This window comes from Lotus japonicus, chromosome 2 (genome assembly GCF_012489685.1).
Source record: "Lotus japonicus ecotype B-129 chromosome 2, LjGifu_v1.2".
Classification (NCBI taxonomy): Eukaryota; Viridiplantae; Streptophyta; class Magnoliopsida; order Fabales; family Fabaceae; genus Lotus; species Lotus japonicus.
In genome coordinates this window covers 93,721,916-93,735,234 of record NC_080042.1, presented here as the reverse complement: position 1 = coordinate 93,735,234, position 13,319 = coordinate 93,721,916, and the positions used below count along the sequence as shown (strand labels likewise).

The 13,319-nt window shown below is 34.1% G+C and overlaps 1 protein-coding gene and 1 long non-coding RNA gene across 2 annotated transcripts; one reads left to right on the top strand and one right to left on the bottom strand.

Annotated features, from left to right (window-relative positions):
- Positions 1-4,969: 4,969 nt before the first annotated feature.
- LOC130741243 (uncharacterized) lies at positions 4,970-12,735 on the bottom strand. The gene is made up of 5 exons (XR_009020349.1): positions 12,544-12,735; positions 11,877-11,999; positions 11,345-11,454; positions 11,179-11,241; positions 4,970-5,432 (listed from the first exon to the last, which is right to left on the bottom strand). It is a non-coding gene; the product is annotated as an uncharacterized LOC130741243 (long non-coding RNA).
- LOC130741242 (ethylene-responsive transcription factor ERF061) lies at positions 7,972-9,988 on the top strand. The gene has a single exon (XM_057594087.1). It carries the CDS (start codon positions 8,661-8,663, stop codon positions 9,651-9,653), a length of 993 nt encoding a protein of 330 aa, XP_057450070.1. The 5' UTR covers positions 7,972-8,660; the 3' UTR covers positions 9,654-9,988.
- Positions 12,736-13,319: the final 584 nt, after the last annotated feature.

Below are 13,319 nucleotides of genomic sequence, written 5' to 3'. Positions count from 1 at the left end.
AGGGTTTTGAGTTTAGGGGGTCTCAAATATAAAATTTGATAATTCATCATTTTTTGTTAAAATGAAAGATGTTTTTTTTTTGGTCAAAAGATATGTTTGAATTATTGTCTATGGATCAACTAGTACCGGATTGATCCGGCTCACTACTCTTTTATTTTTGGTCAATATCTGGCTCACTACTCTAGTATGACCAAAATTACTATTGGGTTTGTAATCGTGAGGAAACAAGGAATGGCAGGCCATATAAGCCCATGTACTCCAGTCAAAAAAATAACCTACATACTATCTTCTAGAGGGTGTTATTTTATTTTATTTTGAAACTATAGAGGGTGTTATTTTAAATAACTCACTATTGGTACACTAAATAAAGTTATTTTATAATCCATGAATTAATTTGAATAGACGATAGGGCCCTTTCTCTCTGGTGAGCATTTTGTAATGTGACAAAGGGCTGGAGGCCCAATCTAGACTAACACTTAAATTCATTCAATTTGAGTAGTAGGTATTTTTTGAACAAGTAAAAAAAAAGTTGTAGGTATTTGAACAAAATAAAAAAGGATGTTGGACAATTTATTAACTAAAGCATATATTCCCACCGTTCATTTTTAAGTGTCGTTTTACAAGAAAATTTTTGTTCCTATTTAACTGTCGTTTTGACGTTTTAAGGTCCATTTTGTCAATTATACCTTTACTAGTAAATGGAAATTAAATTCTCATTACATCAATTCAAAGTCTTGTCTAGTAAGTGGAAATTAAATTCCAATGAAAGTACCCAAAAGAGCTTTCAAAATTACATAAAAAAAAGGTGTTAACATTAAAAATTGGAGGATGTTATAAATTTTTATTGCTACTAGGGAGGGAAGAATGATAAATAGTTTAATGATATGAAAGAGAGTTGAACAGAAAATTAATTACCCACTATTTGGTTTGAAAATTTTATAACTTCATGATTAGGATGTGAGAGGGTAATCTTTCAAAAAATGATGTGAGAGAGTAGAATGGAAAAAAAAACTCCAATAACCCACTATCTTGGTTGGAGAGCTTTTTGCTAAAATGACACTTAAAAAAGAACAGATGAAGTAGCTCTTATGAGATCTAATATCTCATGTCCTTGTTATTTGCACCGGATAATTAATCCAAACTATAAAGATGCGCATTGCATAGAGGTCTCAGGTGTGAGTCTCTACGAAAGTAGTTGCGTTAAATATTTAATATGAAGAGTTTTGTCGCTCATAGGTATTCTATAGGGCTCGAGCATATAATTTTCTCAATGATTTATATATGTGGTTTAAAAATTGAGGTTTTAATGTATAATTTATTTTTAAGTAATTAAATTCAGTTGGGAAAAAAATATTTTTTTTACATTGGATAAATAAATTACACTTTTTAGGGATCAATCTCTAGACCTTATCCTTCATAACCTAGATGTTACTCATATCTTGCCACTTGAGCTATAAAATTAGAATTACTTGTTTTGAAAAAAGATAACTATTTAAGGAAATCATTTTATCGTAAAAGCAAAATTTGTAAATAATTATTAATATTTTAATAAAAAAAACCAACATGCTTAAAAGTGGTGAAACAACTTGTCTCAAGGAAAAAATGTAATATATTGAAAGCTATTCTTCTTTGTCAAATATAAAAAAAAAATTATTTCATTACACATAATTTAATGATTAATTATACAAGACTTCCTAAGTAGTTTATTATGTATGACTTAAATTAAGAAAATTATGAACATAAATTCGCAGAACTGATACATACCACAAACGTATAAATTTCATTTCACATTGACATCAATGGAGTATATTACTTCTAAATAATTAATATAGAGAAGTAAGATACTGATTGGAAAACAATCAGTATTTTTTTTTGGTGAAAGGGAAACTAAACAATCACATAATTCATTAAACAATGAATATTTTTTGGTACATTAAAACAATGAATTAAAGAACATTTATGTTTAACACAAATACACAAATTCAAATATATAACAGAGCAATGTTCATTGTTGGGCGTTAGAAAATCAATGTCCAGAAAGTACGAGCCACGTGAAGTCGGCGATTGAAGCATCAAAAGTCAGCTTAGCCCAACCCAATATGAGGGTACCACTTCAGGTACTATGTGTTGAATTATTCCAGCAAAAACAAAACTAGTATTAAATTAAGAATTTTGATTTATTCACACTTAATTTTTCCTTTCTAATACCTTCCCTCTTCACTTTCTCTTTTTATCTATAATTTGTTTTATTACATCACTTATTTATCTTTCTTCTTTATTTGTTTTTCACTTGTTGTAAGGTGGAATTAAAGTGTTCTTTTTTTGGAAATGTATGAAAATGAAATGTTAATAAAACAATATCTTTAAATTAATAACAAAAATGCTAACAACACATTTTTTAACATATTCTCCAACTATATAAAATTACCCATGTTCGTGTCGTGGATACCGGATTACCGGCAAGACAAACTCCGTGGTGAATAAAATTACCCAAAGACAATACATCTTGAGGAGGGAGAAACCATCGAAGAAACTACATTATTTATGCAATCTAAAAACAACTAAAAATTAGTACAAGAGTTCACCTCACAATAAATATGTGCTTGAAAGAGATACTCAAAAGCAATAGAAATACTCTCGATGGGCCTTTGTTTCCATATTGTCTGGATTTTCTACTAAAAATATTATCAAGATAAAATTTGTAAAAATAAATAATTTATTAAATTATATTTATTCACTTACACAAAAGGGTAAAAACTAAAAACGCACTAAATAAAACGGGCCAAATAAATATTCATCTGATTAACTTGAATTATGCGGGCATTATAATGGTGGGCAATATTCCGTAACATTAAAAAAGGAGACAGACAACTCGATTAAGTCTCCACCTAATCATCAGTTCTGTACTGTGTTTAAGAAAACAAAGTACATGTTCCGACAATATGAATGTGTCTTCGTTTATTTGTTTACTTTTACTTGATATATTTTGTACATTTTACAAATAAATTGTTAAAAAGAATCACCATTTTAACAAATTAAAAAATCGAAAATAAAATGTAAATTTCGTGACATACTTATAATTATAAGTAATGCTATATTAAATGACATAAAAATAAAAATCAAATCACATAAATCATTAATATTTGATTTTTTTTGTTTTCATTGATGTATTTAGTAGTGATCAAAAGAAATTATACTTTAGCTAGCTCTATTTTGTTTTTAAAACTTCAAACAAGAAATTGTGTAAATACAGAATTTTAAATATCAACTTAATTTAATTTATAATTTATAATTCATAACTATCATTATCAGCAGAAAAAATAAAAACAGAATAAACACAGCCCTAATTGTCAAACCGACCTAGTCAGAGTTGAGAAACATACCATCTGATAAATTCTGTAATGAGACTTAATTAGTGTGAAGAAAAACACAGCTCATTTGAGTCCAATAAGAGGTGAACCTCGTGAGACAAAGGTCAAACCGCCAAGGGCCACTCGTTTTTCAATTCCATGACAAGATTGTTAGTTTTCTGTTTGAAATTAATTAATGAGTTGTATATATAGTTAAGAGGCTAGGGTCCATTAATAATGGCTTACTAGGTCAACTTAATCCCATGAAGAGATAGAGAGACTTTGAGAGAGGTTGCCTCTTCTTGACTTCTTCATACCAAGCTAATTAGTGCTGCTGTAGCCACCCATCAAGGCAAGAAAGTACTGTTTATCAATTTCTGGAGGAAGATAAGCAATTGTGACACGCAACTCTAGCAGAATCGGATTTGAGTTTAATTTCTCGTGTTAGTTTATGCTTACTTGAATTGATGGAATTCTGAGAGATGAGATTTCTTGAGTGAAATAACTTTACCCTTTAAAATACGCATCAATCATAACATTCATTTAAAACCAATCAAGCAATTTAAACAAAAGGCATACCCTCTTCTGGAATCTGCAAGTAATGATTGCTTAATTTTAAATTGTTCTATATACGCATGCAGTGATGTGTGTGGCAATCTAACCATCAACCAGATCGACTACAACAACAAAATTTGTGGGGTGACAATGAAGTTAGAAGCCTGTGATATCCTCACCTACAATGTCTCGAAATGTCACACAACATGGACCCTACCTATCCATCTATATGGCCATGTGAGGCTCACTGCTAATATATTCTTAATTATAATTTGATCACCACAGTGCTCTCTCTTTCTCTCTCATTCTTATCCAGATATAGATACCTTGAGTTTGGACGTGCCATGCTTTCACTGCCCCACCAGCACCAAACCTTTGAAATTCCTTCCCTAGCTAAATAGGACACCACTTCATTTCCCATCAGAAAATCACTCCGCCAATTCAAACAACCAATTTCTCAACAGCACTTATGTCTATGAACATACGAAATTCGGCAGATACATCTACATATGTATGAATTACTTTTAACCACCACAAACATTAGCGCCGTTTAAAATTCACACTAAATCACTAATGTATATGTTTAATGTAAAATTTGTAAATCTAACAATCATATACAATTCTAAGTGGTATTTGTGTATACTGACCTTTTAGAATACACCACACACCACACAATGCCTATATAGTTTTGGCGATTTACATCCTTAGTTTTCGTCAAGAACAAAACTCAAACTCAACTAAATGCTTAACAAACTAAACTATCTACTAGACCTTTTTGGTGGAAGAATTAATATCACTCCTATTATTTTGAAAATATCTCTTTAAGAGCATCTCCAATGGGGTTGCTTAAATCTAGTTGGCAACTTAAGCAGCATTGCTTATTTTGGAGCACCACTGGAGCAACATGACGTGGCAGTTGGGTTGCTTAAATTTAAGCAACGGTTGCTTATTTTCTCTCTCCTTACTTTTTGACTAAAAGATCATATTTTTTCTTTCATTCATGTACTTGTATAGTGTCATTATCTTGAAATAATATAAATATAAGAGGTATAATGAGACCCAACTAAAAGTAAACTAAGTAATCGTGGTTGGAGCGAATTCTGCTTGGGTTGCTTAAATCCTATGTGTCAGTCTGGACCCACCGAAATATTTTTTAAGCAACCCAACTAGCAACTATGCATTGGAGATGCTCTAATATCACATTGGGTGAGGGCAATCATCCAAGAGAGAAGGAATTTCACGAGAAATTGAGCATAGCCCAAAAAGATAAGGCGACAGGTGGCGAACGGCATTAAACAGAAGGGATGGCGTGGGCGTGGCGCGTCGCAAACCTACCCTTCTCCGTATACTGCCATCTGGCATTTAAATATCATAATCATATACTGCCAAAATACACCTTTTTCATAGTCAACAACCATGTTCTCTTCTCTTCGCTTCTACAAACCTTAAACCTTTCCACGCGTTGCGTTTCTGTTTCTTCACTTTACTGCTGCTCTCCTCCAATAATACACTTTCTTTCCTTATTCACTGTTCACACACGACAGTACTGTCTTGTAAGTACATTTTTGCCCTTCTCTTATATGATATACTACTAAGTTTGTAAAATAATTAAATGATCTCAATTAGAAAGAAAGGTTATGGATTCTAATGCTATAATAAGTACCACACACGTACGGCAATCATATAATATCAGTGTGTATGTTATATACTATTAAATAAAGATGATTTCACACACTTTAAAAAGTGAATTTCATGTAAAGTCTAAAGTGATGAACCTACAAAAATGAATGTGAAAAGGGATAGATATATACATTGCAATTTTGAATGATTCGAACAGATATATGAATATCTCAAGGTAAAAAGAGTTTGTTAGGTCTGATCACATGCATGTACCGAAAATCAAATAAAAGAGAAGGCTTTTAGGCCTTGGAAATACTGAGTGGGTGTGTCATTTCACGAGTACTGTCCATCACATTCCCAAACAAAAAATAAAAACCCGGTCCACCATCCCTTGCCTTTTCACAAACACCTTTACGCCTTTAATATACCGAGCCAAATTGCCCATTGATTGGTTACTGTACTAGTCCCCACTTTTTTGCCTTGGTACTTCTTGTTTCAGTTTTCTCCCTTCATATTATCAAGTTGCGGTGAATAACCAAAATAAAGTAGCAGTGTTCTAACAAAATCTCCATCCTCTTTTTCTCTCTCTTTGCATTCAATTATCAATACGTGGTTTGATTGTTGTGGTTTGGCCTCTTCCTTCTCTTCTAGTCTAGACTTGAAATTAAACTCCCTTTGCCCACTCTCATTCATTGACATTTGACGCACAGAAAGTTTTATATATGTATATATAAACGTACGGCTTCTGTTAACTCAAATAGAGAGAAAAAGTAGTACTTGTTAAAAATTTAGGTGTGAATATCACATCTTCACCTATGACAAGAGAAATGTGGCAATAATATTATGCATGTGCTCACCATACTGCCTTGATGGTAACTAACTAATCAATGAGTTTTGATTCAACATTTCCTTGCAAGTGCATTCGGCCATTTTTAACATGATTTTGCGTGGGACAATGTACGCTTGCCTAGAGTTATTAATGGAGTATTACCATATGAGGCATAAGAGTAAAGAAAAGTTACTTTAGCTGGTATCCATCAATGTAATACGAAATTACGAACCTAGATACCCACCACCCCGCCCATGTGATTTCCCTACATAAAGCTACTATTTCTTGTACAAATATATGATTGTTTCTTTTTCTTTTTTAGGGAAAATGGTTTGTGACTATTGACCAATTCTCAGACTCTTTTACATCATGGACAGGGAATCGATTAAAAGTATCACGATCACATTGAATGCTGTGTTTCCTTTTCAAGATAGTTGGCATAGACACGTAGCTGTTACCGCTGGCAGCATACAAAGTCAACACAAATGGCTACCCTTTATTTATTATTATATCCCGAAGCTTATCCTGGAATTTGTAGCCATTGAAACAAATCATGCATAATTTGATTCCGATTAATTTTGGTTTAAGGAAATTCAATTCAATGCGACCTAACAAGAAACATGGCGATGCCTGAATTTCTTACTGTTCAACTCTCAAATCCCTATCCCACTACTCACTTACACACTAACTATGTCAAATTTTTACTGTTAAGAAAGAGGCCCCAATAATATTGGTGTAGGAAACGCGTTGTTCTGTTGTATTGTGATGAAGAAAATGACATTTTAGGAATGATAAGTTCTGACATAATGCGTAACTAGTCCAATCACCTCTTCCTCCTGTCCTCACGTTCTAGTAATTAGTTGGGACCATATCCCTGCAATAAATTGCAAAAGTAGGCTTCTCCTTTTTGGTGATGCAGTGCAGAAGTCATCAATATGATTATGAATATGGGACCACCCACGGAGTTAAAACGAAATTATCAAAATTCCTACTGGCTTTTGTTTCGAGCTTATGTGAAATAATTCTCCTGGCTAAGATCAAATAAAATGCTTTCTGGCTATTTAAGGATTCAGTAAATCATAGTGCTTCCTCTCCTCCTCACTTAGAGGGTTTTGAGATTTAACCTCTGCTAATAATCTGCTTCTAGATGCTCAACCCCATTATAGAATGATTTAACTTCATTTCTGGAACTATAACCAATGAAGAACACAAATATCATGTGTATTGTGAGTAATGCTGAGGGGAAATGTTATGTAAAAGATATGGATGCACAACACAACATTTCTCTTCTCTTCCTTTTTTTACCATCCTTAGCCCGGTTTCTACATCACATTGCAGTTTACTAAACATTTTCCTTAAATTAAATTTTACTACTCCTTCCGTTCCATAAAGATTGTTGTTTTAGTCTTTCTACATATTTTTTAAAAATGTTTGTTGTTTTATAGAACCAAAACATTTTGTCTTTTCTCTCATTCACTTTTTCTCATTTTTCTAAAGCTTCTTTTAAATTTATTTGGTCTTTATTTCTATCTGCTTCTATTTAAAAATTTATTCTATTCCTCAAACATCAGCATGTTCTCTACTTTTAATCTTATTTATTAAAATTGGATTTCCTACAATATTTTTTTATATTCATATTACAATAATTAATATACAATAAAATATCATATATTTTCTTGATAAACAACCCATTCAAAGCATGAGCACAATGACTAGTTCACAACCTATAATTCTGCCAAGAAATGTGAAGGTACAGACAGTGTCTATCTAACCCATAGTCAAATTTCTTTATGACTGAAAGAGAAAATGAGGTAAAATTGTGAAAGGAAAAAAGTCAGACAGTAAAAAGACTATAGACATAGACCCTTCCATACCAGTCCTTGATCACGCACCCATACAGCACAGAACTAACGAGGGCCTTTTAGTCATTTGAGAAAGAAAGCCAGGCAACACAAACGATTTTAGACGTTCAAGTTGTGAACAGAGTTTCGGTGGGAGGCGCTTCCTGTTGCTATAAATGCACCCCAACTAAGCCTAGAGTTGCAGCATACAACACACTTCCAAAACACCCAAACTCCATAACCTCCTTAATTCTTCAATTACTTCTCTTCTTTCCTTTTGCTCCCTCCATTTTTTTCTTGCAGATAACCTGCTTGCACCTCTTCTTACGTTGATCCTCACGTTTTTACGAGGATCATCACACCGTTCAGGAAGAGGGACCAATTTTTCCAGTGACCTTCTTCCTATACATTAACTGTCAAACTTTTCCCCTTTGGCTTCTTCAAGTTTTCTGGTTGCCAGTAACCATGGAGGGAAAGCGAGGTAACTTCAACAACACACAACATGAACTCCGAGACAGTGCTAATATTGGGTCTTCTTTATCAAATCTCATACTATCAAGCAGCAGCACAAACACCCTGGACTCGATTTTCTCCGATTGTCCCACAACAAATAACACTGCTAGTGCTGCTACAACTAACTCTGTTATGGATTACTTTGAGCCCTTCGGCGTTTCAAGTTTTGAGCCACTGGGCTCCTCTGTCTACCTCCGCCAGAGAGACATCCTGCAAAAATTCTACCAGGAAAGCCGTTTGAACGGGTCTCCCGTCCCCACTTCCTTTGCAAATCCATCTCTCAACGCTGCTCCATACACGAGTTCCTTCACTTCTTTACTGAACCCTGCCAAGAAAAAGCTATACAGGGGAGTGAGACAGAGGCACTGGGGGAAATGGGTTGCTGAGATTAGACTCCCTCAGAACAGAATGAGGGTCTGGCTCGGCACCTACGACACAGCTGAAGCTGCTGCATACGCGTATGATCGCGCAGCTTACAAGCTCCGCGGAGAATACGCGCGTTTGAATTTCCCAAATCTGAAGGATCCTAGCAAGCTGGGGTTCGGAGATTCCACCAGGTTGAACGCATTGAAGAGCTCTGTTGATGCCAAAATTCAAGCCATATGCCAGAAGGTGAAAAGGGAGAAAGCCAAAAAGAATGCTGCCAAGAAATTGAACGACACAAAACGTGAGAAGCAGCGTGAAGAAGAATCACAGAAGAAGGTGGATTCAGCTTCTAGTTCCTCATCATCACTACCACCGTTGTCACCTTCGAATTTTTATGACAGCTGGGTGAATGAGTTGTTTTCGCCGAGTGTTTCAGAGGATGGGATTTGGAAAGGGGAGAACTCACCGAGCTCTGTTTCAACAGCAATGGTAACAGAGGAAACAGAGTTCGGAGGTTGTTCCTTGGAAAGGTTGCCTTCATTTGATCCTGAGTTGATTTGGGAAGTTCTGGCTGTTTAGAAGATTATTAAGTCTTGGTTATAGATTAATAGTAGTTAATTTATAGCAAGCGCTGTAGTGTAAAGGAAAACTAGTCTTGATTATGGTCTAGTGGGTATGCATGTATGTATGATCAGAATGGTGTGAGGTTCATTAGCATTTTAAGTAGGATTGTTATGGCTATCATTTCTGCCTTGCTTTTTTTTGTTCAAGGCTTCAGGATTTTTCCTATGACAGTTGTTGTGATAGGTTATATCTCCATTTTTAATGTTGCCTAGTGATATTATCATCTTGTGTAAACTGTCCTATTCTCTATCCATAATAGCTAATACAATCGGATTGTGATTTTGATCTAATTGTGGTAATGAATTTAGTCTGTGAGGATAAGTACATATTTTACCGACTTCCTAACTTTGGAACTTAAGGTCTAGGCTGTGATTTAACATAAAAAACCAGTATCTAATCAATCACGATCACAATATACATGTCTTGGTACTTTATTTTTTGCTGGGGAGACTTGATTTGGAAACACGTTGTGGGACTCAATTGCAATACTACTGAGAAAGTGAACCATGAGTCCGATTGAAAAACAAAAAGTTCAGGAATAGATGCTTAAAATTCTCCCACAGAGGAAATAAACAAAGGAATCCCAATTATAAAGCATCAATAGTAATAACACAGCCCACATACACCTAATTTTTCTCTTTATCACATTACATTATATACCAAATCTATTACTTATCTCTTTTTTATTTGGGTGTCTACACCTAAAGTGGGTGTTCATCAAACATTATTGTAAACAAAGTTGGGGGCGTAAATAAATTAAGCCTGATTGAATTGTACAACGAGTGGGCTCTCAGAGGTTAAGTGTGTGTAAATATTGTGTGGGATCTCAGAGGTTTAGTGTGTAAATATTTCTACAATTGACTCTAAAGCCAATTCTTTGAAGAAACTTCTGAGAGTGGATTCTTAGTTCCAAAATTGATTTTGAAGGAAGAGGAGCTAATCCAAACATTCTATAAAATATTTTCGCGCACGCATGTTGTTCCACTAATTGCTCCTAAGTTCTAACAGTGTATACTTGAGTTACAGACAAAATGCCAGTGACTTCATTAATTAATTAAGCATTCAGCCTTCACCAAAGACAGGAAACAAGATTAGTAGCTTGGCTTCCTCCAAAGTCCCCCTCCCCTTAGATACCCAAGAACAAAAATAAACTCAACATATATACTTAGCCATATTAACACTTAAGCAGTTAAGCTAACTAAGGAAGATGTTCAGTAAGGTTTTTGAGAGATTTGCATGGACACCAAACAAGTAAGAAACAAGTAATTCTGATATGAGAGCCTACAGTTGCGATTTAAGTCAAGCTATGCACATTACATGGATCTCAAACTCTAAATCTTAAATTCCAAACAACTCTCATTGAAACTTTTTCAAGCAATTAAAAGCATGATCCAAGTGCAGACACACACTCATACTCGACTTTCTAAGCAATTCAACAAATTATGTAGATAAAAGAGATACTAAAAGCATAGACAGGTACCTGTTTTTGGGTGGAACATAGAATGGTGCATGCGTGCAGCAGATGATTCAAATGTTTCAAAACCTGGAGCATAAATAGATCCAAATCCAATTAATAATTTCATGACATTCTATCTGTAGGCAGAACTTGTGCGTTGGAGCTATGAATTTGTATAACTAAAGCTGACCTGAAAAATACAGACAACAAAGACACAAGAAAAATGAGCCATAAATATGAAGCCTGGAGATAAGTAAAGGAGAACACAATCTCTTCAAAGCACTTCCTCATTCCTTGTGCCTGCGAAAAATATGTAAACAAAAACACAAATTAAAACATGAAACAATTGATTCTGCAAATCTGCATGATTTCCTGCTTCTTAGAGGCTAGAACTTATATTTATCTAATGACTAATGTAAACAATATAAGGATGCAATTACTGAAATCACAGCAGCCAATGAGTGTTGGCACAACTTAAGTCCTCCCAAATCTTGCTGTATGTCCTAACTCTGTAATATGGTAACTTATCCTCCTCCTAAACTTTCTATCAACAAATAATAGGCACATCATCACCCTAAGAAATTGGAAACAAATCAACCTCTGATTAGATCCATGCCCACTTTTTTTTCTGCTACACAAGATCATAATTCAAATATCAGATGCCAGTCAACCATTTGCACCCTAAAAATTGTAATTTCTTAAAAGGAATGTTTATGATTTACCTTACATGTTCTTGATTGTAGCAACTGTAAGCTATACCCTCCAAACAAAGTTAATGTCTTCTTCAGCAATAGATGTCCTAGTTTCTTGCCACTTGCTCAGAAGTTCAAAATTAGAAGTAATAGCTGCAAATACAACCGGTACACAGATGATAACAGGAAGCTGTCATGACAAATATCATACGAAGTAAGTACGACCTAAATAATAAAAACATGTACATTGATCGCGAATCATCTTTAGTAGTTTAGTACACTCTCTTATCTCTCTCACTAAAATGTATATATTGACTTGTAAGCTGTTTTGTCTCAAGGAAATCAATGAGAGCATCACTATATGGTTCCTACTGATATAAAACACACCTTAGGACATGAAAAGATTCTTCATACAGTTCCAAAAGTCAGTTATTCACCATAAAACTTATGCCAATAATGGTTTAATCAGTCAGTTTCATCCACACATAGTTCAACGGTTCCATCTTTGATTCCAGTAACCTAATTCTGTCTCAAATCTCAGTCCACTACTCCACTGATAAAACATGATGAAACTACGATTAGCATTTATATGAACATTATTCTAGGTTTCTACTTGAATTTTCCGAATTTACACAGCAATAGGAAGAAATTACAAAAAAAAGATCATATAACTTGAGATAATTGGCGTTGAACTCACCAGGAACGGTTTGCTGTTGGCAATTGTGGTTCGCATGTCATCCTTTACATTCAGAGCGTCTTCACACGCCATTTATAAGTGTGCAATTTGATGCAGAAAATGAAGATCTCCGTCTCCGAGACAAGCGAAGGATGAAGATTGATGAGAAATCGGGCTCGCGAAATTGGAAAATGGAGCGAATTCAATTTGTGATGGCGGCAACAAGAAAATAACAACAGTGCTGGGGTAAATATAGTTACGGCCCATCTTAAATTATACGCAGGTCAGGCCCAAATAGAGATCTAAAATACGATTTTTTTTATTCATACAAATAATTTGCTAACAATAGTTTTCATTTTATTGAAAGTTCATATTTTAAGATTTTTTAGGTGTAAAATAATTTATTAAAGTTACGTTAGGATGAGTCCTATTTTATGGAAAATGAAAAACATTTTTTTAAAAATTAATTGATTATTTCTTTAAAATGTATAATTTGGTAAACAAAATTTATTGGCTTCAAGTAAGGGGTTGAACAGGGGTTGAATAGGGGCGTATCCACGATTTTCTTGTTGGGGGGCGGAATATAAGATTAAAAAAATCTTCATTGAAAGTTATATAAACTTTAAATAGTAAAAAAATATTTAAATACAACTCTTCGTTCTTTCATAGTACTAAATTTAGTTATTATAGTATTTCGATATAAACAACTAATAAATTTTTGAGAAGATCATCTTCAATTTTGTTGCGAAACCGAGTCTTAAAACCTTTCATTACAGAAAAAGATCGCTCTGTAGATG